A 27546-nucleotide genomic window follows, 5' to 3' on the forward strand; every position below is an offset into this window, starting at 1 on the left:
CCAAGTGTTTTATTTTAAAATCTGTACATTATACTTAAATATAGTCGTACTTAACCTATCAAAGTAGATGGCAGTGTTGTAAGGTATTTACACGTTCGCTTCTTAGTACTAAAATAATCTTAAGGCGCTGTGACATCGCTACATAAAATAAGAGTACATTGTTAAATCTATCGTTACTATGATTATTTACTTCAAACAAATGGGTCCTATAGTGAACCCAAAAGCTTGATTAGGCAATCCATAATCCACCGGGAAAAAATCCACAATTGGAAGTCGTTCCAACTTCTTCGTCCTTATTTCAAAGCTGGTTTCACTCGTGTCTTTTCTCGTCTGGCACCCATCACCAATAACCCTAGGTCTAGTTTTCCCATACGAAAATTCGTACTCATTCTCCCCCCTAAACTTGACCGACATATCATAAGAGTTCGTCTTCGTGTTGAACCAAGCGGCGCTATTGACACACGTGTACGTAAAGTTCTGGTACGCCTCCTGGTACAAAAGTCGCAAGAAGGTCATCTGTACAACCCCCACCGTTTCGTACGTAATCTGAAAACTAGAGTGATTCAAGTTCCTTCAAAATAGACGTAGTTACCCTAAAACCACCCCTGAGCCTCGAGTACCAATCGTTTTTGTTGCCTTCTTTCCGCCAGGGGATGTTGGGCATGGTAGCGCTGTGGATATCCGGAAACACGCAGGTCTCACCTTGCGCGGTCATGTTACAAAAAACGTAAATCGCGTCGTCGATCATACCGGAATTCGGGTCAATCCAGTACCACCCTACCAAAAAAAAAATTGAGTCATTGTGGCAACTGTTACTTGATTTGTACCGTCAGAGAAGTGTGGATGCCCGAAATACAAGTCCCGGCAAGATCGGGCTGGGTTTTCTCTAGTACCGAGGGGTTTTCGCACTTTTTCCAGGTCTTGTCGCATACCGTAGATGGTGGAGTACATATCCAAGAATCGACTATTTACGTCATTCTCTCCTTCGGTTGCGTCATTGTTTGAACCTTTGTTGTCCACCGTGTCTTCGTATTCCGTTCTAAATTATAATGTAGTTTGGTACTAAAATGTGTCCTAACTTACATCAAATCCTCTAAGTCTCGTTTCGCTCTGTTATATTCCTGTTCGAATAACATTTCAGGCGGTAATAAGGGCATTTCAGCCGGTGGTCCTGGCGGCCCAGGGGGACCAGGCGGTCCGGCTTCACCTTTCACTCCCGTTTGTCCCTCAGAACCTTTAAGACCCGTTGGCCCTTCCAGTCCAGGTAGTCCGGAAGGGCCATCGTTACCTTTCATTCCAATCGGGCCCACGGGGCCCTAAAACCCTCACTGTTTACAGTTCTATAACTCTACAGTTCTTACCATATCTCCTTTCCGACCTTCCGGTCCTGGTGGACCTTTGGGTCCTCGCTCCCCCTTTTCGCCCATGTCGCCCTTAATCCCAGCCATCCCCATCTCGCCACGGTGACCCTTCGGCCCGCGCCTTCCCCTGTCACCTTTCGGACCTCTAGGACCCACGTCGCCAGTCTTTCCCGGAAGTCCGGGTTGGCCGCTGGCACCAGGCGGTCCGTTTTCGCCCGCTGGTCCGGCGCCACCGCGCAAACCCGGAGGTCCTTGAGACCCAGGCACGCCTTGCGGTCCCGGGGATCCTTGAGGCCCGAGGGACCCCACTGGTCCCGTGTCACCTTTTTCGCCTGGAAGTCCCGTGTTTCCTTGGACTCCGGCTGGACCTTCTTGTCCCTACGAGTGACGTGAAGATCACAAATACCACAAAGTAGAGTCTTACTGGTTTTCCTTGTGCTCCGGGAGGTCCTAAGGGGCCTGCCGGCCCCGGATTACCCGGTAAACCCTGCTCTCCTTGTTTCCCCTCTTCGCCGTCTTTGCCAGGGTCTCCTTTCGGTCCCATGATTCCTGGTTCACCAGGTGGTCCGGGGAAACCTTCAGGACCTAGCGAGCCTTTCGGGCCTTCCACACCCGGGGGTCCTCTCGGACCCGACGGGCCTTGTATCCCTTGTTTCCCGTCGTCGCCTTTTAGTCCTTGAGGACCTCGTTCGCCCTTATACAAATACGTGATTTAATTTTCAACTTTGAGATACTTACAGGTTTTCCGTCAATACCCGGAGGTCCGGGTAGTCCTTGTGGTCCCGCATCGCCTTTAGCACCTGATGGACCGTCAGGTCCGGGTAGTCCGGGTACTCCGTCGGCACCTTTCGATCCTCTGGGTCCAATTTCCCCGGGTGACCCAGCCGGACCTACCGGTCCCTTCTGACCAATGTCGCCTACTTCCCCTTTCATTCCCGGTGGTCCTGGTAATCCTTGCAAACCTGCTGGTCCCGCGGGTCCTGGTAGACCGGTAGGTCCATCTTCGCCTTTGCTTCCTTGTCTTCCTATTTCTCCCGGATGACCTCTTTCTCCGGGGGGTCCGAGCGCGCCGGGTTCGCCTCGTGGACCGGGTGGGCCTAGACTACCAGGTGGTCCCGTCTCCCCTTGACTGCCTTTAAACCCTTTTTCGCCCGGAGGTCCGGTGTCCCCTTTATCTCCGTCTTCACCAGGGGGGCCTACTGGGCCCGGTGCTCCCGGTAAACCGCGTGATCCGGGTAGTCCGTCTCTACCAGAGGGACCTGGAGGACCTGCATCGCCCCTTTCTCCTTTGGCGCCTCCGGCGCCAGGAGAACCCGGAGGACCTCTTCGACCTTCCGGTCCTTTCGGACCGTCGGTTCCGGGGTCGCCTTGCTGTCCTTTGTCACCTGCAGGTCCAGGCAGTCCTGAAGGTCCCGTTTCTCCTTTGAGACCTGGCATCCCCTAGAAACGACTGTCTTATATACAGTGTTAAAAAATTCGACAAACATACTGGAAGTCCGTTTGTTCCTCTTTCTCCTGGAAAACCGGGCAGGCCGGTTGGACCCGGCGGTCCTGGTTTACCTTCCGGTCCTAGCGCTCCCGGTGGCCCTTCCTTTCCAGAGTCACCAGGTATTCCTGGCTCACCCGGCACCCCGGGTAGTCCCGGAGGTCCTGATTCACCAACCGGTCCGATTTCTCCGGTGGGTCCCGGCGGGCCAATCACGCCAGGAGCGCCTACTGAACCCGGTGATCCTGGTTCACCCTACTCGAAATTAGTATTTATTATAAATTGACAATGAGAGCTTACAGGAGGTCCGCGTTCTCCTGGAGGTCCAGTAATTCCATCCTTGCCATTAGGACCCGGAGGACCCGGTTGTCCGGTGAATCCACGAGATCCTTCTGCACCAGGAGGGCCAATTTCACCCTGCGGACCAGGAGACCCAGGTTGTCCGGTGTCTCCTTTAGGTCCTTGTAGACCCTCCCGTCCTCTTCGGCCTCTAGATCCGCGGAACCCTCTAGGTCCGGTTTCACCCCTTTCACCTGGGTTACCTGTGTTGCCCTACTTTGAATGTGATGGATTATGTTGAAAATGAAATACTAACTCGTTCTCCTTTTTCACCGGGCTCTCCGAAACGTCCTGTCGCACCTTTGTCGCCTTTTTCACCCGCGGATCCTGGATAGCCGGGAAGACCTGCGAGTCCGTCTTTGCCTTTTTCGCCGGGTGGTCCGACGACTCCTGTTTCTCCCCGAGGACCATCAAAACCCTACGATTATCGTGTAATATATGGCATACAAAGTGTGTCGTGCCGGTACTTTAGGTCCTTCGGGCCCCTCTAGTCCCGGAATTCCTGGCATTCCCACAATCCCGATTTCTCCTTTCGGACCTGGCTCCCCTTTTTCGCCTTCTAGACCTTTGTCCCCTTTATCACCTTTGTCGCCAGGTGGGCCGCGTTTTCCATCGTCACCTTTGACGCCACGGGCACCTGGAAATCCGATAGGTCCCGAGTATCCGATCGGTCCTTGTTCACCTTTCGTTCCTGGAGGACCTGGGTTGCCGGGGTTTCCTGGTAAACCTTCGGAGCCCGGCAAGCCCGGAATACCTGGTTTACCGTGTGGTCCCTATGGATATTAATTGAGTTACTGTGGTTTTATTTATGTCAACGCACCATGGGTCCTGGTGGGCCTAGCAGTCCTTGTGGTCCTGGTGGTCCTACTGCTCCTTGAGGCCCCGACTGTCCTGGTGACCCTGGCTGTCCAGATGGTCCCGGATGGCCCTTGCTCCCCGGCGGGCCTTCCACTCCGGGTATTCCAGGGGGGCCCGGCACTCCTGGAATGCCCCTAGGACCTGAAAAACCTCGCGGACCCATTTCTCCGGGTACACCAGGCAAACCCGGAGGACCCTCTTCTCCTTGCATGCCGTCGTGGCCGCGTAACCCGGGTTCCCCGACAGCTCCCGGGACGCCTCTCTCCCCTTTGTCTCCCGGGAGTCCCGGCAGCCCGATCAAGCCTTGCTCCCCTTTGAGACCTGGGTGTCCGGTCAGACCCCTCTCCCCGTCAGTCCCCGGACGGCCTCTGCGTCCCTGTCGGCCACTACTTCCCGGTGACCCTCTCATTCCAAGCGGTCCCGGTTCGCCGATATCCCCAGGCTCGCCCTTGTTGCCTTCGGGACCCGGAGGACCTTGGGAACCTGGGACTCCCGTCAAACCCATCGGGCCCTCAATCCCTCGCATCGACATCTTTAACATCGTTTCAAATAACTGTTAGGTATAAGAAAATGTACTCTGTGGTCATTACCATGTGTTGGGATAGGAGTTGGCGGAAGTTTTCGGCATGGGTGTCTGGACCTTTTTCGTTCCCTTGCATGTTCAGCTGGAATGATTAAAGTGAGGCTTGGGGGAGTGAGGGGGTGAGTAGTTACCGGCACGAGGAAGACGTGGCCGGGGGGTCCCGGCTGACCGTGGACCCCTGATAGGCCGTCTCTTCCAGAATCTCCCTTGGGACCGGGCGGGCCTGGAGGGCCCGGCGGTCCGGTGTACCCTCTGGGTCCTGGAGGTCCCCGGTATGGGTAGTACACAGGGATGTTGATCAGTGTGGTGGATTCAGTATCTGTTGTGTTATCAAAATCGCCATTGAAGGTCGAATTTGCACCAAAGTCGAAATTTTCTTCGTCGTATTCGTTGATGTCGCCTCTGTGAGGTACTGACAGTGAGTAATTGGAATCTAGTTCGTTGAATTGGTTGACCGTGGAGGTGTAAAGGTACGTTGACGATGATTCGGTGACTGGGAAAGAAGATCTTTGGCTTAAAAGGAGACCACAATTGGGGGTTTTGTTGCACATTTCATAGGCTTCGTCTGGGGTTGGTGCTATTTGGAGTAGTTGTATGTCACCCTGGAACAATTTCGTTAAGTTTGATTGGAGGGTACCCAAGGGTAGTTACATTATAGTATTCCTCATTGGTCAGTTCGAACCCAATCAACGTGATCCCATTGGTGTTCAGCCGCGACGTTTCTCTTTCCAGCGCTTTAGTTATAGTTTCGTTACACTCATGAATCAAAGTCACCGAATCTCCCTTAACGCTGAAGGACAATCGATGCCACCTGGACAAATGTTAACAAAAATCAAATGTTGGTAAATGAAGAAACTGCGTCTTCACCTACTCCCCGTCATCCAAAGCTAGTCCGAACTCGACGGGCTCGTCCACATCAAAGTAGTAAAACGTGACGTCGCTCCCGACTGCAACAGCGACTTGTTCTTGTCCATCCTCACTATAAATAGTCAACAACGGGTAAATGTGTCCAGGCGTAGGTCTAACTACCGTCAATAGCGAAAAATCCGTGGGAAATCCTTGAGGGAAGACTTCATTACTACTCAAAGAGATTTGATTCTCGTTAAACCGGTACGCCCAATCCGACTTCAAAGGTGTGACAACATCAGTATTATTAAAACAACGACCCAAAATTCGCATAATTCCTTGTGGTTCCTCCCAAAGGTTGGTCTCCTCGATCAAGTCCAAGACGGCGTCGGCTAAAAATGAATGTTTCGACCTTGCATTATGAATGCACAATTAGTGCGACGGAATGTAATCAAGTTTAAATGGTCATTTAACTTTTAATCAAGATTTGAAAGTCGTTTTTAAATTGTGCAATTCTTTCAGAGGCAGAAATTGCGTTGGTGATATTGATTAAACGTGTTTACCATTTTGGGAAGTCGTGAGAAGGGGCAAACTTAAAACCAGGAGAAAAAGTGAAGGGAAATTTTTAGAGTCCTCAGTCTTCGTGGCGGTCCGAGGGAACATTGCGTTTTCCAGTAGCTACCATCCACTGCGAATAATGAAAAGATTATTGATTGGGTCGAGTGTTATCTTTTTATAGTTTGTTTGCAAGATTCGCCCCCACGTTAATTGCTTTATTGTTTGTTAGTTATTTGTTTAGTACTTACAACGGTTTTTAATAACGATCATAAACTCGAAAATTAGCTATTAAAGTGAAACTAAACATCGACGTGTTGCGTCAATTTTTTTTCAATTTAAAAACGGACTAAAGAAATTCAATCTGAACAGACGGAAATACTTTTGAAATAATAATTTTTTTTATTGAAAACGTGAGATCAAAGGAACTTGTAGTAACCCGGTTTACATTTTTATAAGCCTTATTATTATTTTATTATTTTAATGTTGCTAGCGACTGCGCCAATTACGCGGATTTAAGTTATGCAACCAACAATACACCGTTTTTGTCCGTATTTATAAACTAATCAAACTTTAGCCCAAAATCGAAAAATGGAAAAGTTAAAAATTCAAAAAATTGAGAAATAGAAATATTGAAGAACTGAATAATTGAGAAAGCGAAAAATATTATTTACTTATTTTAAATATTGAAAAATTCAAATATCGAAAAATGGAAAAATTGAAAAATCTAAAAATCGAAAAAAGTGAAGCATCGAAAAATTTAGAAATGTCAAAAATTGAAAAATTGAAAAATCGAAAAAATGAAGAATCGATGAATCGTAAAATCGCAAAACTGCAATATTGGGAAATTGAGAAATCAAAGAATGAAAAAAAAAAGAAGTTGAAAATTTGAAGATTGAGAAATTAAAGAACCGAAAAATTAAAACTCGAGAAATTGAAAAATCGAAGAAAAATTGAAGAGTTGAAAAACTGAAAAATCCCAAAATTGAAACTTCGAAAATTTGAAAAATTGAGCAAAAAAATGGAAAAATTGAAAAACTGAAAAATCGGGAAATCGAGAAGTTAGGAAATTAAAAAGTAGTAAAACCAATAAGTTGATTGATTAATCGAGGAAACGAGAAATCGAAAATTTAGAAATGTCAAAAATTGAAAAATTGAAGAATCGATAAATCGAAAAATCATAAAACTGAAACATCGAGAAATTGAGAAATCGAGAAATGAAAAAAAAAACAGAAATTGAAAATTTAAAGATCGAGAAATTAAATAATCGCAACAGTGAAAAATGTTGACACTGAAATATCGAAAAATTGAATAATCGAAAAATGGAAAAATTGAAGAATTGAAAAACTGAAAAATCGGGAGATCGAGAACTTGAAAAATCGAAAATTTAGAAGCGTCAAAAATTGAAAAATTGAAAAATCCATAAAACGGAAAATCGTAACACAGAAACATCGGAAACTTGAGAAATCGAAAAATTAAAAAATCGAGAAATCGAAAATTTGAAGATACAGAAATTAAGGAACTGAAAAATTGAAGATCGAGAAATTCAAAATCGAGCAAAAATTGAAGAATTGAAACACTGAAAAATCCCAAAACTGAAACTTCGAAAATTTAAAAAAGTGAGAAGTGTGAAGGTAGAAAAATGGAAAAATTGAAAAACTATAAACTCGGGAAATCAAGAAGTTAGGAAATCAAAAAGTAGAAAAACCAAAAAGTCGATTAATCGAGGAAACGAGAAATCGAAAAATCGAAAATTTAGAAATGTCAAAAATTGAAAAATTGAAGAAACGATAAATCGGAAAATCATAAAACTGAAACATCGAGAAATTGCGAAATCGAGAAATGAAAAAAAAACGAGAAATTGAAAATTTAAAGATCGAGAAATTAAATAATCGCAACAGTGAAAAATTCCGACACTGAAATATCGAAAAATTGAATAAACGAAAAATGGAAAAATTGAAGAATTGAAAAACTGAAAAATCGGGAGATCGAGAAATTGAAAAATCGAAAATTTAGAAGCGTCAAAAATTGAAATATTGAAAAATTCATAAAATGGAAAATCGTAAAACAGAAACATCGGAAACTTGAGAAATCGAAAAATTAAAAAATCGCGAAATCGAAAATTTGAAGATAGAGAAATTAAGGAATCGAAAAATTGAATATCGAGAAATTCAAAATCGAGGAAAAATGGAAAAATTGAAAAACTGAGAAATATCCAAACTGAAACGTCGAAAAATTAAAAAATCAAGGAATCGCAAAGTCGAAAAATGGAAAAACTGAAAAATCGGGAGATCGAAAAGTTGGGAAATCGAAAAGCTGAGAAACGAAAAAGTCGATTAATCGAGAAACTGAAAAATCGAAAATTTAGAAACGTCAAAATTTGGAAAATTGAAAAATCTAAAAAGTGAAGCATCGAAAAATTTAGAAATGTCAAAAAATGAAAAATTGAAAAATCTAAAAAACGAAGAATCGATGAATCGTAAAATCGTAAAACTGCAACATTGGGAAATTGATTAATCAAAGAATGAAAAAAAACGAGAAGTCGAAAATTTGAAGATCTGGAAATTAAAGAACCGAAAAATTGAAAAGTCTCAATACTGAAATATCGAAAAATTGAAAATCGGAAAATCGAAAAATTGAAACTCGAGAAATTGAAAAATCGAAGAAAAATTCAAGGGTTGAAAAACTGAAAAATTTCAAAACTGAAACTTCGAAAATTTGAAAAATTGAGAAGTGTGAAGCTAGAAAAATGGAAAAATTGAAAAACTGAAAAACCGGGAAATCGAGAAGTTAGGAAATCAAAAAGTAGAAAAAACGAAAAGTCGATTAATCGAGGAAATAAGAAATTGAAAAATCGAAAATTTAGAAATGTCCAAAATTGAAAAATTGAAGAATCGATAAATCGGAAAATCATCAAACTGAAACATCGAGAAATTAATTAATCGCAACAGTGAAAAATTCCGGCACTGAAATATCGAAAAATTGAGTAATCGAAAAATGGAAAAATTGAAGAATTGAAAAACTGAAAAATCGGGTGATCGAGAAATTGAAAAATCGAAAATTTAGATGCGTCAAAAATTGAAAAATTCAAAAACCGTCAAAAATTGAAATATTGAAAAATCCATAAAATGGAAAATCGTAAAACAGAAACATCGGAAACTTGAGAAATCGAAAAATTAAAAAATTGATGAAAACGAAAATTTGAAGATAGAGAAATCAAGAAACCGAATAATTGAAAATCGAGAAATTCAAAATCGAGGAAAAACGGAAGAATTGAAAAACTGAAAAATATCCAAACTGAAACGTCGAAAAATTGAAAATTCAAGTAATCGGAAATTCGAAAAATGAAAAAATTGAAAAATCTGGAGATCAAAAAGTTGGGAAATCGAATAGCTGTGACACGAAAAAGTCGATTAATCGAGAAATTGAAAAATCGAAAATTTAGAAACGTCAAAAATTGGAAAATTGAAAAATCTAAAGATCGAAAACTTCAAAAATTGAAAAATCGACAAATTTGAAGAAATCAATATTGAAAAATCCCAAAAGTGAAGCATCGAAAAATTTAGAAATGTCAAAAATTGAAAAATTGAAAAATCTAAAAAATGAAGAATCGATGAATCGTAAAGTCGTAAAACTGCAATATTGGGAAATTGAGAAATCAAAGAATGAAAAAAAAAAAACGAGAAGTTGAAAATTTGAAGATCGAGAAATTAAAGAACAGAAAAATTGGAAAATCTCAATACTGAAATATCGAAAAATTGAAAATCGGAAAATCGAAAAATTGAAACTCGAGAAATTGAAAAATTGAAGAGTTGAAAAACTGAAAAAACCCAAAACTGAAACTTCGAAAATTTGAAAAATTGAGAAGTGTGAAGCTAGAAAAATGGAAAAATTGAAAAACTGAAAAATCGGGAAATCGAGAAGTTAGAAAATCAAAAAGTAGAAAAACCAAAAAGTCGATTAATCGAGAAAACGAGAAATCGAAAAATCGAAAATTTAGAGATGTCAAAAATTGAAAAATTGAAGAATCGATAAATCGGAAAATTATAAAACTAAAACATCGAGAAATTGAGAAATCAAAGAATCGGAAAGTCGAAAAATGGAAAAATTGAAAAATCGGGAGATCGAAAAGTTGGGAAATCGAAAATTTAGAAGCGTCAAAAATTGAAAAATTGAAAAACCGTCAAAAATTGAAATATTGAAAAATCCGTAAAACGGAAAATCGTAAAACAGAAACATCGGAAACTTGAGAAATCGAAAAATTAAAAAATCGCGAAATCGAAAATTTGAAGACGGAGAAATTAAGGAACCGAAAAATTGAAAATCGAGAAATTCAAAATCGAGGAAAAATGGAAGAATTGAAAAACTGAAAAATATCCAAACTGAAACGTCGAAAAATTGAAAAATGAAGCAATCGGAAAGTCGAAAAATGGAAAAACTGAAAAATCGGGAGATCGAAAAGTTGGGAAATCGAAAAGCTGAGAAACGAAAAAGTCGATTAATCGAGAAATTGAAAAATCCAAAATTTAGAAACGTCAAAAATTGGAAAATTGAAAAATCGAAAAATTGAAGAATCGATAAATTGGGAAATTGAAAAATGGAAAAATGAAAAAAACGAGAAATCCAAAATTTGAAAATCGGGAAATTAAAGAATCGAAACATGGAAAATTAGCCATTAAAGTGAAACTAAACGTCGACGTGTTCCGTCAATATTTTTTCAATTTAAAAACGGACGAAAAAAATTCAATCTGAACAGACGGAAATACTTTTGAAATATTAATTTTTTTATTGAAAACGTGAGATCAAAGGAACTTGGAGTAACCCGGTTTACATGTTCACAACCCTTATTTTATTATTTTAATGTTGCTAGCGGCTGCGCCAATTACGCGGATTTAAGTTATGCAACCAACAATACACCGTTTATGTCCGTATTTATAAACTAATCAAACTTTAATCAAACAAAAATCGAAAAATGGAAAAGTTAAAAATTCGAAAAATTGAGAAATAGAAATATTGAAGAACTGAAAAATTGAAAAAGCGAAAAATATTATTTATTTATTTTAAAAATTGAAAAATTCAAATAACGAAAAATGGAAAAATTGAAAAATCTAAAAATCGAAAAAAGTGAAGCATCGAAAAATTTAGAAATGTCAAAAATTGAAAAATTAAAAAATCGAAAAAATGAAGAATCGATGAATCGTAAAATCGTAAAACTGCAACATTGGGAAATTGAGAAATCAAAGAATGAAAAAAAAAGAAGTTGAAAATTTGAAGATTGAGAAATTAAAGAACCGAAATTAAAACTCGAGAAATTGAAAAATCGAAGAAAAATTGAAGAGTTGAAAAACTGAAAAATCCCAAAATTGAAACTTCGAAAATTTGAAAAATTGAGCTAGAAAAATGGAAAAATTGAAAAACTGCAAAATCGGGAAATCGAGAAGTTAGGAAATTAAAAAGTAGTAAAACCAACAAGTTGATTAATCGAGGAAACGAGAAATCGAAAATTTAGAAATGTCAAAAATTGAAAAATTGAAGAATCGATAAATCGAAAAATCATAAAACTGAAACATCGAGAAATTGAGAAATCGAGAAATGAAAAAAAAAACAGAAATTGAAAATTTAAAGATCGAGAAATTAAATAATAATAATAATAATAATAATAATAATAATAAGTAAATTTATTTCCAGCAGACAAAATAATCGCAACAGTGAAAAATGTTGACACTGAAATATCGAAAAATTGAATAATCGAAAAATGGAAAAATTGAAGGATTGAAAAACTGAAAAATCGGGCGTTCGAGAAATTGAAAAATCGAAAATTTAGAGGCGTTAAAAATTGAAAAATTGAAAAATCCATAAAATGGAAAATCGTAAAACAGAAACATCGGAAACTTGAGAAATCGAAAAATTAAAAAATCGAATAATCGAAAATTTGAAGATAGAGTAATTAAGGAACTGAAAAATTGAAAATCGAGAAATTCAAAATCGAGGAAAAATTGAAGAATTGAAAAACTGAAAAATCCCAAAACCGAAATTTCGAAAATTTGAAAAACTGAGAAGTGTGAAGGTAGAAAAATGCATAAATTGAAAAACTGAAAATTTGGGAAATCGAGAAGTTAGGAAATCAAAAAGTAGAAAAATCAAATAGTCGATTAATCGAGGAAACGAGAAATGGAAAAATCGAAAATTTAGAAATGTCAAAAATTGAAAAATTGAAGAATCGATAAATCGGAAAATCTTAAAACTGAAACATCGTGAAATTGAGAAATCGAGAAATGAAAAAAAACGAGAAATTGAAAATTTAAAGATCGAAAAATTAAATAATCGCAACAGTGAAAAATTCCGACACTGAAATATCGAAAAATTGAGTAATCGAAAAATGGAAAAATTGAAGAATTGAAAAACTGAAAAATCGGGAGATCGAGAACTTGAAAAATCGAAAATTTAGAAGCGTCAAAAATTGAAAAATTGAAAAATCCATAAAACGGAAAATCGTAACACAGAAACATCGGAAACTTGAGAAATCGAAAAATTAAAAAATCGAGAAATCGAAAATTTGAAGATAGAGAAATTAAGGAACTGAAAAATTGAAGATCGAGAAATTCAAAATCGAGCAAAAATTGAAGAATTGAAAAACTGAAAAATCCCAAAACTGAAACTTCGAAAATTTGAAAAAGTGAGAAGTGTGAAGGTAGAAAAATGGAAAAATTGAAAAACTATAAACTCGGGAAATCAAGAAGTTAGGAAATCAAAAAGTAGAAAAACCAAAAAGTCGATTAATCGAGGAAACGAGAAATCGAAAAATCGAAAATTTAGAAATGTCAAAAATTGAAAAATTGAAGAAACGATAAATCGGAAAATCATAAAACTGAAACATCGAGAAATTGCGAAATCGAGAAATGAAAAAAAAACGAGAAATTGAAAATTTAAAGATCGAGAAATTAAATAATCGCAACAGTGAAAAATTCCGACACTGAAATATCGAAAAATTGAATAATCGAAAAATGGAAAAATTGAAGAATTGAAAAACTGAAAAATCGGGAGATCGAGAAATTGAAAAATCGAAAATTTAGAAGCGTCAAAAATTGAAATATTGAAAAATTCATAAAATGGAAAATCGTAAAACACATAACACAAACATCGGAAACTTGAGAAATCGAAAAATTAAAAAATCGCAAAATCGAAAATTTGAATATGGAGAAATTAAGGAACCTAAAAATTGAAAATCGGGAAATTCAAAATCGAGGAAAAATTGAAGAATTGAAAAGCCGAAAAATATCCAAACTGAAACGTCGAAAAATTGAAAAATCAAGGAATCGGAAAGTCGAAAAATGGAAAAACTCAAAAATCGGAAGATCGAAAAGTTGGGAAATCGAAAAGCTGAGAAACGAAAAAGTCGATTAATCGAGAAATTGAAAAGTCGAAAATTTAGAAACGTCAAAAATTGAAAAATTGAAAAATCTAAAGATCGAAAACTTGAAAATTTGAAAAATGCGAGATATCGAAAAATCGACAAATTCGAAGAATTCAATATTGAAAAATCCCAAAAGTGAAGCATCGAAAAATTTAGAAATGTCAAAAATTGAAAAATTGAAAAATCTAAAAAATGGAGAATCGATGAATCGTAAAATCGTAAAACTGCAACATTTGGAAATTGAGAAATCAGAGAATGAAAAAAACGAGAAGTTGAAAATTTGAAGATCGAGAAATTAAAGAACCGAAAAATTGAAACCCGAGAAATTGAAAAATCGAAGAAAAATTGAAGAGTTGAAAAACTGAAAAATCCCAAAACTGAAACTTCGAAAATTTGAAAAACTGAAAAATGTGGAGCTAGAAAAATGCAAAAATTGTAAAACTGAAACATCGAGAAATGAAAAAAAACGAGAAATTGAAAATGTAAAGATCGAGAAATTAAATAATCGCCAACAATGAAAAATTCCGACACTGAAAAATCGAAAAATGGAAAAATTGACGAATTGAAAAACTGAAAAATCGAAAAATGGAAAAGTTAAAAATTCGAAAAATTGTGAAATAGAAATATTGAAGAACTGAAAAATTGAGAAAGTGAAAAATATTATTCATTTATTTTAAATATTGAAAAATTAAAATATCTAAAAATGGAAAAATTGAAAAATATAAAAATCGAAAACTTGAAAAATTGAAAAATCCGAGATATCGAAAAATCGACAAATTTGAAGAATTCAATATTGAAAAATCCCAAAAGTGAAGCGTCGAACAATTTAGAAATGTCAAAAATTGAAAAATTGAAAAACGTAAAAAATGAAGAATCGATGAATCGTAAAATCGTAAAACTGCAACATTGGGAAATTGAGAAATCAAACAATGAAAAAAAACGAGAAGTTGAAAATTTGAAGGTCGAGAAATTAAAGAACCGAAGAATTGAAAAATCTCAATACTGAAATATCGAAAAATGGAAAATCGGAAAATCGAAAAATTGAAACTCGAGAAATTGAAAAATCGAACAAAAACTGAAAAGTTGAAAAACTGAAAAATCCCAAAACTGAAACTTCGAAAATTTGAAAAATTGATAAGTGTGAAGCTAGAAAAATGGAAAAATTGAAAAACTGAAAACTCGGGAAATCGAGAAGTTAGGAAATCAAAAAGTAGAAAAACCGAAAAGTCGATTAATCGAGGAAACGAGAAATCGAAAAATCGAATATTTAAAAATATCAAAAATTGAAAAGTTGAAGAATCGATAAATCGGAAAATCATAAAACTGAAACATCGAGAAATTAAACAATCGCAACACTGAAAAATTCCGACACTGAAATATCGAAAAATTGAATAATCGAAAAATGGAAAAATTGAAGAATCGATAAATCGGAAAATCATAAACTGAAATATCCAGAAATTGAGGAATCGAGAAATGAAAAAAAAAACGAGAGATTGAAAATTTAAAGATCGAGAAATTAAATAATCGCAACAGTGAAAAATTCCTCCACTGAAATATCGAAAAATTGAATAATCGAAAAATGGAAAAATTGAAAAAGAATTGAAAAACTGAAAAATCAGGAGATCGAGAAATTGAAAAATCGAAAATTTAGAAGCGTCAAAAATTGAAAAACCGTTAAAAATTGCAATATTGAAAAATCCATAAAACGGAAAATCGTAAAACAGAAACATCCGAAACTTGAGAAATCGAAAAATTAAAAAATCGCGAAATCGAAAATTTGAAGATAGAGAAATTAAGGAACCGAAAAATTGAAAATCGAGAAATTCAAAATCGATGAAAAATGGAAGAATTGAAAAACTGAAACGTCGAAAAATTGAAAAGTCAAGGAATCGGAAAGTCGAAAAATGGAAAAACTGAAAAATCGAGGGATCGAAAAGTTGGGAAATCGAAAAGCTGAGAAACGAAAAAGTCGATTAATCGAGAAATTGAAAAATCGAAAATTTAGAAACGTCAAAAATTTGAAAATTGAAAAATCCAAAGATCGAAAACTTCAAAAATGGAAAAATGCGAGATATCGAAAAATCGACAAATTCGAGTAATTCAATATTGAAAGATCCCAAAAGTGACGCATCGAAAATTTTAGAAATGTCAAAAATTGAAAAATTGAAAAATCTAAAAAATGAAGGATCGATGAATCGTAAAATCGTAAAACTGAAACATTGGGAAATTGAGAAATGAAAGAATGAAAAAAAAACGAGAAGTTGAAAATTTGAAGATCGAGAAATTAAAGAACCGAAAAATTGAAAAGTCTCAATACTGAAATATCGAAAAATTGAAAATCGGAAAATCGAAAAATTGAAAGTCAAGAAATTGAAAAATCGAAGAAAAATTGAAGAGTTAAAAAACTGAAAAATCCCAAAACTGAAACTTCGAAAATTTGAAAAATTGAGAAATGTGGAGCTAGAATAATGGAAAAATTGAAAAACTGAAAAATCGGGAAATCGAGAAGTTAGGAAATCAAAAAGTAGAAAAACCAAAAAGTCGATTAATCGAGGAAACGAGAAATCGAAAAATCGAAAATTTAGAAATGTCAAAAATTGAAAAATTGAAGAATCGATAAATCGGAAAATCATAAAACTGAAACATCGAGAAATTGAGAAATCGAGAAATGAAAAAAAAACGAGAAATTGAAAATTTAAAGATCGAGAAGTTAAATAATCGCAACAGTGAAAAATTCCGACACTGAAATATCGAAAAATTTACTAATCGAAAAATGGAAAAATTGAAGAATTGAAAAACTGAAAAATCGGGAGATCGAGAAATTGAAAAATCGAAAATTTTGAAGCGTCAAAATTTGAAAAATTGAAAAACCGTGAAAAATTGAAATATCGAAAAATCCATAAAATGGAAAATAGTAAAACAGAAACATCGGAAATTTGAGAAATCGAAAAATTAAAAAATCGCAAAATCGAAAATTTTAATATAGAGAAATTAAGGAAGCTAAAAATTGAAAATCGAGAAATTCAAAATCGAGAAAAAATTGAAGAATTGAAAAACTGAAAAATATCCAAACAGAAACGTCGAAAAATTGAAAAATCAAGGAATCCGAAAGTCGAAAAATGGAAAAATTGAAAGATCGGGAGATCGAAAGGTTGGGAAATCGAAAAGCTGAGAAACGAAAAAGTCGATTAATCGAGAAATTGAAAAATCGAAAAATTAGGAACTTAAAAAATTGGAAAATTGAAAAATCGAAAACTTGAAGAATCGATAAATTGGGAAACTGAAAAATGGAAAAATGAGAAAAACGAGAAATCCAAAATTTGAAAATCGGGAAATTAAAGAATCGAAACATTGAAAATTAGCTGTTAAAGTGAAACTAAACATCGACGTGTTCAGTCAATTTTTTTTTCAATTTAAAAACGGACTAAAAAATTCAATCTGAACAGACGGAAATATTTTTGAAATATTATTTTTTTTTATTGAAAACGTGAGATCAAAGGAACTTGGAAACTTGGAGTAACCCGGTTTACATTTTTGTAAGCCTTATTATTATTTTAATGTTGCTATCGACTGCGCCAATTACTCGCATTTAAGTTATGCAACCAAAAATACACCGTTTTTGTCTGTATCGAAAAATGAAAAAGTTAAAAATTCGAAAAATTGAGAAACAGAAATATTGAAGAACTGAAAAATTGAGAAAGCGAAAAATATTATTTATTTATTTTAAAAATTGAAAAATTAAAATATCGAAAAATGGAAAAATTGAAATATCTAAAAATTGAAAACTTGAAAAATTGAAAAATGCGAGATATCGAAAAATCGAAAAATTTGAAGAATTCAATATTGAAAAATCCCAAAAGTGAAGCATCGAAAAATTTAGAAATGTCAAAAACTGAAAAATTGAAAAATGTAAAAAATGAAGAATCGATGAATCGTAAAACTGCAACACTGGGAAATTGAGAAATCAAAGAATGAAAAAATAATCGAAAAATGGAAAAATTGAAGAATTGAATAACTGAAAAATCGGGAGATCGAGAAAGTGAAAAATCGAAAATTTAGAAGCCCCAAAAATTGAAATATTGATAAATCCATAAAATGGAAACTCGTAAAATAGAAACATCGGAAACTTGAGAAATCGAAAAATTAAAAAATCGCGAAATCGAAAATTTGAAGATAGAGAAATTAAGGAACCGAAAAATTGAAAATCGAGAAATTCAAAATCGAGGAAAAATTGAAGAATTGAAAAACCGAAAAATATCCAAACTGAAACGTCGAAAAATTGAAAAATCAAGGAATCGGAAAGTGGAAAAACTGAAAAACTGAAAAGTTGGGAGATCGGAAAGTTGGGAAATCGAAAAGCCGGGAGACGAAAAAGTTGATTAATCGAGAAATTGAAAAATCGAAAATTTAGAAATGCCAAAAATTGGAAAATCGAAAAATCGAAGAATCGATAAATTGGGAAATTGAAAATTTAAAGATCGAGAAATTAAAGAACCGAAAAATTGAAAAATCTCAATACTGAAATACCGAAAAATAAAAATCGGAAAATCGAAAAAATTGAAACTCGAGAAATTGAAAAATCGAAGCAAAATTGAAGAGTTGAAAAACTGAAAAATCCCAAAACTGAAACTTCGAAATTTGAAAAATTAAGAGGTGTGAATCTAGAAAAATGGAAAAATTGAAATACTGAAAAGTCGGGAAATCGAGAAGATTGAAATCAAAAAGTATAAAAACCAAAAAGTCGATTAATCGAGGAAACGAAAAATCGAAAAATCGAAAATTTAGAAATGTCAAAAATTGAAAAATTGAAGAATCGATAAATCGGAAAATCATAAAACTGAAACATCGAGAAATTAAATAATCGCAACAGTGAAAAATTCCGATACTGAAATATCGTAAAATTGAATAATCGAAAAATCCCAAAACTGAAACTTCAAAAATTTGAAAAATTGAGAAGTGTGAAACTAGAAAAATGGAAAAATTGAAAAACTGAAAAATCAGGAAATGGAGAAGTTAGGAAATCAAAGAGTAGCAAAAAAACCAAAAAGTCGATTAATCGAGGAAACGAGAAATCGAAAAATCGAAAATTTAGAAATGTCAAAAATTGAAAAATTGAAGAATCGATAAATCGGAAAATCATAAAACTGAAACATCGAGAAATTAAATAATCGCAACAGTGAAAAATTCCGACACTGAAATATCGAAAAATTTAATAATCGAAAAATGGAAAAATTGAAGAATTGAAAAACTGAAAAATCGGGAGATCGAGAAATTGAAAAATCGAACATTTTGAAGCGTCAAAATTTGAAAAATTGAAAAACCGTCAAAAATTGAAATATTGAAAAAAACTCGTAAAACAGAAACATCGAAAACTTGAGAAATCGAAAAATTAAAAAATCGAGAAATCGAAAATTTGAAGATAGAGAAATTAAGGAACCGAAAAATTGAAAATCGAGCAATTCAAAATCGAGGAAAAATTGAAGAATTGAAAAACTGAAAAATATCCAAATTGAAACGTCGAAAAATTGAAAAATCAAGGAATCGGAAAGTCGAAAAATGGAAAAACTGAAAAATCGGGAGATCGAAAAGTTGGCAAATCGAAAAGCTGAGAAACGAAAAAGTCGATTAATCGAGAAATTGAATAATCGAAAATTTAGAAATGTAAAAAATTGGAAAATTGAAAAAATCGAAAAATTGAAGAATTGATAAATTGAAAATTAGCTATTAAAGTGAAACTAAACGTCGACGTGTTGCGTCAATATTTTTTCAATTTAAAAACGGACGGAAAAAATTCAATCTGAACAGACGGAAATACTTTTGAAATATTATTCTTTTTATTGAAAACGTGAGATCAAAGGAACTTGAAGTAACCCAATTTACATTTTTATAAATCTTATTATTATTTTATTATTTTAATGTTGCTAGCGACTGCGCCAATTACGCGGATTCAAGTTATGCAACCAACAATACGCCGTTTTTGTCCGTATTTATAAACTAATCAAACTTCAGTCGTTTGTGCTTATTTTATGGCACTTTCTGCTTTGTTCGGGGCGCCAATAACACTAACACCGAAATAAACGTGATTATAACCCATTCTATTAAAAGTTATATTAGTGAGTAGGAATATAGATCAGGAAGCAATCAGCTTTTATTGTGATTATTAATTTTAATAAAAATGAGTGGCCTGAATTGACCCATTCGTATCGTAACAAAATAAAGTCAATTCAGATTTATTTCCACAAGTGTCATTAATCTCAATGCCAGGCGACGACAAAACATTAATTCCTCACTCCTGCTATTAATATTAAAATAAGACTTCTGGTCTGCGTAATGTTCCATTACCATCAGCCGCAAAGGCTGCGGTCTTCAGCACTCCACCTAAGATCAAAGATCCTCTCTGAAAGCCCTAATTAATCAAATTATTCCGCAACAATTACAGATTTTTGACTGTTGACCCTTCAATATTTTTCTCGAGACGTGCAAATTGAATTTAACAATTTGCAACGTTTTGTCTCTGGAAGAGAATGAAATTACCCGAATGAAGAAGAGCAAATTTCGTTTTAATCGAATTTCAGTATTGTGTGTAGTGACATTAAGGCCGTAATAAGATTCGGCGTAATTAGCACACTTGGAACCTTTGTTCGGGCGTTTTTTTATTTTCCGGAGTTTCGCCTGAATTCGTTCAAATTTCGCTTCTAACGAGATTTTGTATTTTAATAGTGAGCAAATTGAGCCGATACGGCCCAATGTTTTAATTTGAATGTGGAAGCGAGGCATTTGATGAATTATTTCAGCCTGTCTTCTTGTCGTTCGCGCTTCAGTGAATTCCGATTTTTGGCGTTTTATCGCGACTTCCGATTATTTTTTGTTTGGGTAAAGACGTTGATATGAATGACACGCAGAAGGGAATGACGTTTACAGGAAAAGATACGGGGATCGGAAAATGGAAAAGATGTACCGGAAATATACTTCTTTTGAGTCGGTTAAGTGTTAATAATTTTTTCGGTTTAGTGAGTTCGATGTATTAATACGAGCTAAAAAAAAATAGGTCTTCACCAAGAATCGAACCGTGATTTTTATAGTTCGACGCGATTTGGCAACAACTACGCAAATTATACACATCTTTTAGTCGTTTGTAGTCGACGCATCATCACTATATTCTAATTATTATGATAAATGCTTCAAACATTAAGCGCCACTTGATACATTTCGTTTAATTGACCGCAGTGACGTCAAGAGCACAAAACGAATTAAAAGATGTCTCTCAATTAAGCGATTGGTGACGTATTTGGTGTGAATATGTCCGTATTTTATAAATTGGAATCTATATTAATAGAAATGTGAAAATCCAAAGGGCACTTTATGTCTGGCTGGCATCTCAGCGGAATGTGTTTTTATTACAGCGTTGAAGTTAAAAAGTCAATAATTGTGACCGTTTTATTAGAAATTCCGTAAATTGTTGGAGAATTTGTGACTTGTTAGTGATATTGTGTTTACGTTTAATGGAAGTGCACGTTGTTTTAAATTGTTTCCTGTTTTCGTTTTGTCTTTATAGTAATAAAATCGGAATACAATATGTTTTTTTTGTTATTGGTTGATCAGCACAATTTTAGGTAACGTCATCAAAGTTTCGGTGGGGATGGATGGATAAAACACACATTCTTTAAAAAATAAACCACTGGGAATTTCAAAGTTGTAAAAATGTATGTCTTCCATTGTTAATTAATTAGGTGAGTTTTGCGTGGTTTTTGAAAAAAAAAGGTGTGGTTTTAGTGGATAAAGTGGTGAGTTTAAGCTGTTTGTGTTTTACTACAATTTTTTTGAAAATTTTCATGAATGTCCTGAGTTTATTAAAATTTGAGCATATAAGTGTTTTAGAACCAGGCAAAAGTAGGAATCTAAATGTGCTCGCTTCGCTCGTTTTCTAAAGGTGTGATCGGAAAACTTAAAAAAGGAAAGTTAAGAAGTTGAAGAATTCAATTTTGAAAAATCCAAAAACTGAAATATGAATATCAAAAAATTGGGAAATCGAAAAACTGAAAAATTCAATCATCGAGAAACAAAATAGGCCAAAATTGGAAAACCTAAAACCGAGAAGTCGAAAATCAAAAGATCGAGAAATGGGAATATTAAAAAATTGAAAAATTGAGAAATCGAAACTAGAAAGATTAAAAAATCGAAAAACCGAAACGTTAAGGAGTCGAATAAAAAATGGTAAAATTTGAAAAGTAGCAAAATCGAAAAATACAAAATTTAAAAAAAATGAAAAATTGAATAAAATCGGGAAATTGAAGAATCGAAAAACTGAAAAATCGAGAAATCGAAAAATTCCAAAACTGAAATGACGAAAAATTTGTAAATCAAAAATCGAAAAATCGGAACGTCGGAAAATTTGAAAATCAAAAAGCCGAAAAGTCGGAAACTGATAAAATGAAATATCAAGAAACAAAAACATCAAAAGATTGAAAAGTGGAGAAGTGAAAAAATCGAAAAATTAAGGAATCGAAACTTGAAAAATTAAAAAATCTGAAAAACGAAGTCGAAAAATTTTAAAAATCGAAAAACCGAGATGTCAAGAAGTCGAATAAAAAAATCGTAAAATTCGAAAAGTAGAAAAATCGAAAAATCTAAAATTTAAAAAAATGGAAAAATTGAATAAAATCGGGAAATTGAAGAACCGAAAAACTGAAAAATCGGGAAATTGAAAAATTCGAAAACTGAAATGACGAAAAATTTGGAAATCAAAAATCGAAAAATCGGAACATCCGAAAATTTGAAAATCAAAAAGCCCAAAAGTCGGAAACTGAGAAAATGAAACATTGAGAAACGAACTATTGAAAGATCGCGAAATCGTAGTCAAGAAGTCGAAAAGTCGTTAAATCGAAAAACTGAGAAATCGAAATATGTAAAATTTAAAAAATTGAAAAATGGAAAAATTGAAAAATCCCAAAACTGCAATATTGAAACATTGAAAATCGAAGATAAATTGAAGAACCGAAAGACTGAAAAACCCCAAAAGTGAAACATCGAAAAATTTAAAAATGTCAAAAATTGAAAAATTGAAAAATCTAAAAAATGAAGAATCGATGAATCGTAAAATCGTAAAACTGAAACATTGGGAAATTGAGAAATCAAAGAATGAAAAAAACGAGAAGTTGAAAATTTGAAGATCGATAAATTAAAGAACCGAAAAATTGAAAAATCGAAGAAAAATTAAAGAGTTGAAAAATTGAAAAATACCAAAACTGAAACTTCGAAAATTTGAAAAATTGAGAAACGTGAAACTAGAAAAATGGAAAAATTGAAAAATCGGGAAATCGAGAACTTAGGAAATCCAAAGTAGAAAAACCAAAACGTCAATTAATCGAGGAAACGAGATATTGAAAAATCGAAAATTTAGAAATGTCAAAAATTGAAAAATTGAAAAATCGAAAAATTGAAGAATCGATAAATTGGAAAATGGTAAAACTGGTACATCGGGAAATTGAGAAATCGGTCAACGAAAAAATCGAGAAGTTGAAATTTGAATATCGGAAAATTAAAGAATTGATAAGTCGAAAATCGAAAATTGAAGAATCGATAAATTGGGAAATTGAAAAATGGAAAAATGAAAAAAACGAGAAATCCAAAATTTGAAAATCGGAATCCAAACATTGAAAATTTCCACCACTGAAATGTTGAATAATCAAAAAATTGATAACCGGGAAAATGAAAAATCGAAAAAATGAATCACAAAACCGAAACATTGAAAAATGAAAAAAATCGAGAAATCGGAAAGTCGAAAATTGGAAAAACTGAAGAATTGAAAAATTGAAAAATCGGAAGATTGAGAAGTTGGAAAATCCAAAAATCGAAGAACCAAAAGTCGATTATTCGAGAAATTGAAAAATCGAAAATTTAGAAGTGTCAAAAATTGAAAAATCGAAAATTTAGAAGTCAAAAATTGAAAACTCGAAGAAATGAAGAATCGATGAATCGGAAAATCGTAAAACTATTGAAAAGTTGGGAAATCGAAAAGCCGAAAACCAAAAAGCCGATCAATCGAGAAATTGAAAAATCGAAAATTTAGAAGTCAAAAATTGAAAAAATGAAAAATCGAAGAATTGAAACATCGGGAACTCGGGAAGTCGAAAAATGAAAAAATCAAATTTGAAGATCTAGAAATTAAAGAAGCGAAAAATTGAAAAATCGAGAAATCGGAAAGTCGAAAATTGGAAAAATTGAAGAATTGAAAAGCTGAAAAATCGGGAGATCGAGAAGTTGTGAAATCGAAAAGTCGAAAAACCAAAAAGTCGATTAATCGAGGAAATAAGAAATTGAAAAATCGAAAATTTAGAAATGTCAAAAATTAAAAAATTCAAAAATCAAAAAAATGAAGGATCGATGAATCGGAAAATGGTAAAAGTGAAATGTCGGGAAATTGAGAAATCGAAAAATGAAAAAAAATGAGAAATCAAAAATTTGAAGATCGAGAAATTAAAGAATCGAAAAATTGAAACCGAGAAATCGATAAATTGAAAAAACCGATGAAAAATTGAAGACTCGAAAAATTGAAAAATCGAGAAATCGGAAAGTCGGAAAATGGAAAAATTGAAAAAATGAAAAATCGAGGGATTGAGAAGTTGGGAAATTGAATAGCTGAAAAACCAAAAAGTCAATTAATCGAGAAAATGAAAAATCGAAAAACTGAAGTATCGATAAATTGGAAAATTGTTAAACCGAAACATCGGGAAATTGAGAAAAAAAAAATGAAAATGTCGGGAAATCAAAAATTTGAAAAACGAAAATTCGAAAAATTGAAAATCGGGAAACTGAGAAATCGAAAAATTGAAAAATCGAGGAAAAATTGAAGAATCGAAAAATTGGAAAATCCCAAAACTGAAACTGAAAAAGTGAAAAATCGAGAAAAATGGAAAAAATGATGAATTGAAAAACTACAACACCGGGAAGTCGAGAGTTGGGAAATCGAAAAGTCGAAAAACCAAAAACTCAATTAATCGAGAAATTGAGGAATCGAAAAATTGAAAATTCAGAAACGTCAGTAATTGAAAAATTGAAAATTCGAAAATGTGAAACATCGATAAATTGGAAAATCATAAAATTGAAACATCGGGAAATTGAGAAATCAAAAATTTGAACATCGAAAAATTAAAGAATCGAAAAATTGAAAAGCGAGAAATTAAAAAAACGAAAAATTTAAAAATCGGGGAAAAATTGAAGAATGGAAAAATCGAAAATCCCCAAAATTGAAACATCGAAAAATTGAAAACTCGAGAAATCGGAAAGCCGAAAAACCAAAAAGTCTATTAATCGAGAATTTAGAAACTCCAAAAATTGAAAAATCGAAAAATCAAAAATTGACGAATCGAGAAATCGAAAAATTGAAGATCGAGAAATTAAACAATTGAAAAACTGAAAAATCTCAACACTGACTCATTAAAAAATTGAAAAATCGAGAAACTGGAAAGTCGGAAAATGGAAAAATTGAAGAATTGAAAAACTGAAAAATCGGGAGATCGAAAAGTTGGGAAATCGAAAAATCGAAAAACCAAAAAGTCGATTAATCGAGAAATTGAAAAATCGAAAATTTAGAAACATCAAAAATTGAAAATTCGAAAACTTAAAAGAATCGATAAATTGGAAAATGGTAAAACTGAAACATCGGGAAATTGAGAAATCGATCAATGAAAAAATCGAGAAGTTGAAAATTTGAAGATTGGAACACTAAAGAATCGAAAAAGTGAAAAATTTCAACACTGAAATCGTGAAAAACTGAATTTTGAAAAAATTGAAAATCGAGAAATTGAAATATCGAGGAAAAATTGAAGAATTGAAAAATTGAAAATTCCCAAAACTGAGACATCGAAAAACTGAAAAATCGAGAAATCGGAAACTCGAAAAATAGAACAATTAAAGAATTGAAAATATGAAAAATCGGGAGATCAAGAAGTTGGGAAATTGAAAAGCCAAAAAACCAAAAAGTCAATTAACAATGAAATTGATAAATCAAAAATTTAGAAACGTCAAAAATTGAAAAATTAAAAAATCGAAAAATTAAAATCGAAAAATTGAAGAATCAAAAAATGGAAAAATCCTTAAACTGAAACATCGAATAATCTAGAAATCGGTAAGTCGAAAAATGGAACAATTAAAGAATAGAAAAACTGAAAAATCGGGATACCGAGAAGTTGGGAAACCGAAAAATCGAAAATTTAGAAATGTAGAAAATTGAAAATTTGAAAAATCGAAAAAATGAAGAATGTATGATTAGGAAAATCGTAAAAATCAAATCGAGAAATCAAAAGTTTGATGATCGAGAAATTAAAGAATCGAAAATTTGAAAAATTTCAACATTGAAATCTTGAAAAGCTGAATTATGGAAAAATTGAAAATCGAGAAATGGAAAATTTGGAAATCGAGAAATTGTAAAATCAAGGAAAAACTGAAGAATTAAAAATTGAAACATCGAAAAACTGAAAAATCGAGAAATCGGAAAGTCGAAAAATGGAAAAATTAAAGAATTGAAAAACTGAAAAATCGGGAGATTGAGAAGTTGGGAAATCGAAAAGCTGAAAAACCAAAAAGTCAATTCACTGTGAAATTGAGAAATCGAAAAATCGAAAATTTAGAAACGTCAAAATGAAATATTGAAAAATATAAAAATTGAAAAATCCCTAAACAAAAACATGGAAAAATCCAAAAATCGGAAAGTCGAAAAATGGGAAAATTAAAGAATAGAAAAACTAAAAAATCGGGAGATCGAGAAGTTGGGAATTGAAAAATCAAAAATTTAGAAACGCCAAAAATTGAAAAATTGAAGAATCTAGAAGTCGAAAATTTGAAGATCGAGAAATTAAAGAATCAAAAAATTGAAACATTTCAACACTGAAATATCGAAAAATTGAAGAAAAAAAACTGAAAAATAGAAAAACTGAGAAATCGAAAGTTGAAAAATCGAGAAGTCGAAAACTCGATAAAATTGAAATTCGAAAAATTGAGAAAATCTACAGTTTTGACTTTTTTTTAATCTCGATATCTAGAATATGACTATGAATATGAGACTAAACTGCAAAAAACAACGATTAGAATGCGAGCGCAGCGAGCACGTTCAGGTGTAATTTAAAAAATATTCATTGGTGTCCCTGAGAAGCTAAATTATTAACAAAAAAATCGATTTATCGTCTGTAAAGAAGAGAATCTTAAAAACAATTTTGAATATTAAAATGTGGGAAGACCTGAACGTACTCGCTGCGTTAGCATTCTAGGGGTGTTTTTTAAAATTTAGAGATTAATTTACAGTTACAGTTTAACCCAAATAACCTCGGTAAGACCCTTCCCGGAATACTTTTGAAACTAAACTTAAAAAAAACTTATTGTAGACATGATTTATTGTATAAAATTTTGAAATGAGGTCATCAATTTTTTAGGAGTGAGTAAACAAATAAATTTTGATTAATAAGCATGGCATTTTAAAACATCGATGAATAATAATGAAGTCGATGATAGGATGAATAAATAGGTCACAAATAATTCCAAGTTCTTAACTTCAAAAAGTTGTAATAATTCCGAATTTTTAAGTTTACACTTTCATAATTAATTATAAATTTGTGGGGCGCGGGGTAGTTACGTAATGTATACAGAATGTAAAATCTTTTTTTTTGTACATAGGGATTTTTCATGTAAAAACAAAAATTGTGAAAATTTTACTCTCTTAATCAGCTTTTTATTTATTTTGTAGCACCTATGATATTGAAACAGTACAAATTTTTAGGATGACAAGAAAAGAGAAACAACATTCTTATTATCAGGGATTATTTAAATTTAAATGTCACAATGAGGGAGTGCAATTCCTTGGCCAGCGAAATCTCCTGATTTGGCGCCTATTGATTTTTTTTGTGGGGGCACTTGCAAAATCGTGTTTAATTTCAAAAATTACGTTTTGTTATTTCAGTGTTAGTTTTCGACTCGAAAAAGCGCTTACCTAATTTTGAGAGTAAAACATGTCACATCATCTCAAGCCCCCCATTTCAGCAACACTCGCGCGTCCGCGTCGCGCGTTTCAGCCCGCACTGTCGCTCTTCGACTGTCTTCAACAGTCGCAGCA

The 27546-nt window shown here is 33.6% G+C and overlaps 1 protein-coding gene across 2 annotated transcripts; it reads right to left on the reverse strand.

Annotated features, from left to right (window-relative positions):
* On the reverse strand, positions 1 to 27546 carry LOC135129561 (collagen alpha-1(V) chain-like). 2 transcript variants are annotated; one of them, XM_064056747.1, is made up of 18 exons: positions 27424 to 27546; positions 6037 to 6161; positions 5499 to 5865; positions 5279 to 5438; positions 4759 to 5229; positions 4635 to 4709; positions 4007 to 4576; positions 3654 to 3959; positions 3443 to 3604; positions 3148 to 3399; positions 2851 to 3102; positions 2100 to 2801; positions 1786 to 2055; positions 1362 to 1739; positions 1084 to 1316; positions 828 to 1039; positions 593 to 777; positions 1 to 546 (listed from the first exon to the last, which is right to left on the reverse strand). In XM_064056747.1, the coding sequence occupies exons 2-18, from the start codon at positions 6134 to 6136 to the stop codon at positions 187 to 189; spliced, it is 5055 nt and encodes a 1684-aa protein (XP_063912817.1). In that variant the 5' UTR covers positions 6137 to 6161; positions 27424 to 27546; the 3' UTR covers positions 1 to 186. The 2 variants fall into 2 exon arrangements, with proteins under 2 accessions (XP_063912817.1, XP_063912818.1); XM_064056748.1 differs by lacking the exons at positions 6037 to 6161; positions 27424 to 27546 and having other exon boundaries at positions 5495 to 5592.

Source organism: Zophobas morio, unplaced genomic scaffold (assembly GCF_036711695.1).
Source record: "Zophobas morio isolate AGI-343-1 ecotype UQ-CSIRO unplaced genomic scaffold, CSIRO_AGI_Zmor_V1 ptg000016l, whole genome shotgun sequence".
Classification (NCBI taxonomy): domain Eukaryota; kingdom Metazoa; phylum Arthropoda; class Insecta; order Coleoptera; family Tenebrionidae; genus Zophobas; species Zophobas morio.

Excerpts from the sequence above, each read along its gene's own strand:
- LOC135129561 (XM_064056747.1), bottom strand. The coding sequence starts at position 6,136 with ATGTTCCCTCGGACCGCCACGAAGACTGAGGACTCTAAAAATTTCCCT. Across the intron at positions 4,577-4,634 it reads AACTCCTATCCCAACACATG|ATGTCGATGCGAGGGATTGA; the intron begins GTAATGACCACA and ends ACGATGTTAAAG. Across the intron at positions 547-592 it reads GGCTCAGGGGTGGTTTTAGG|ATTACGTACGAAACGGTGGG; the intron begins GTAACTACGTCT and ends TCTAGTTTTCAG.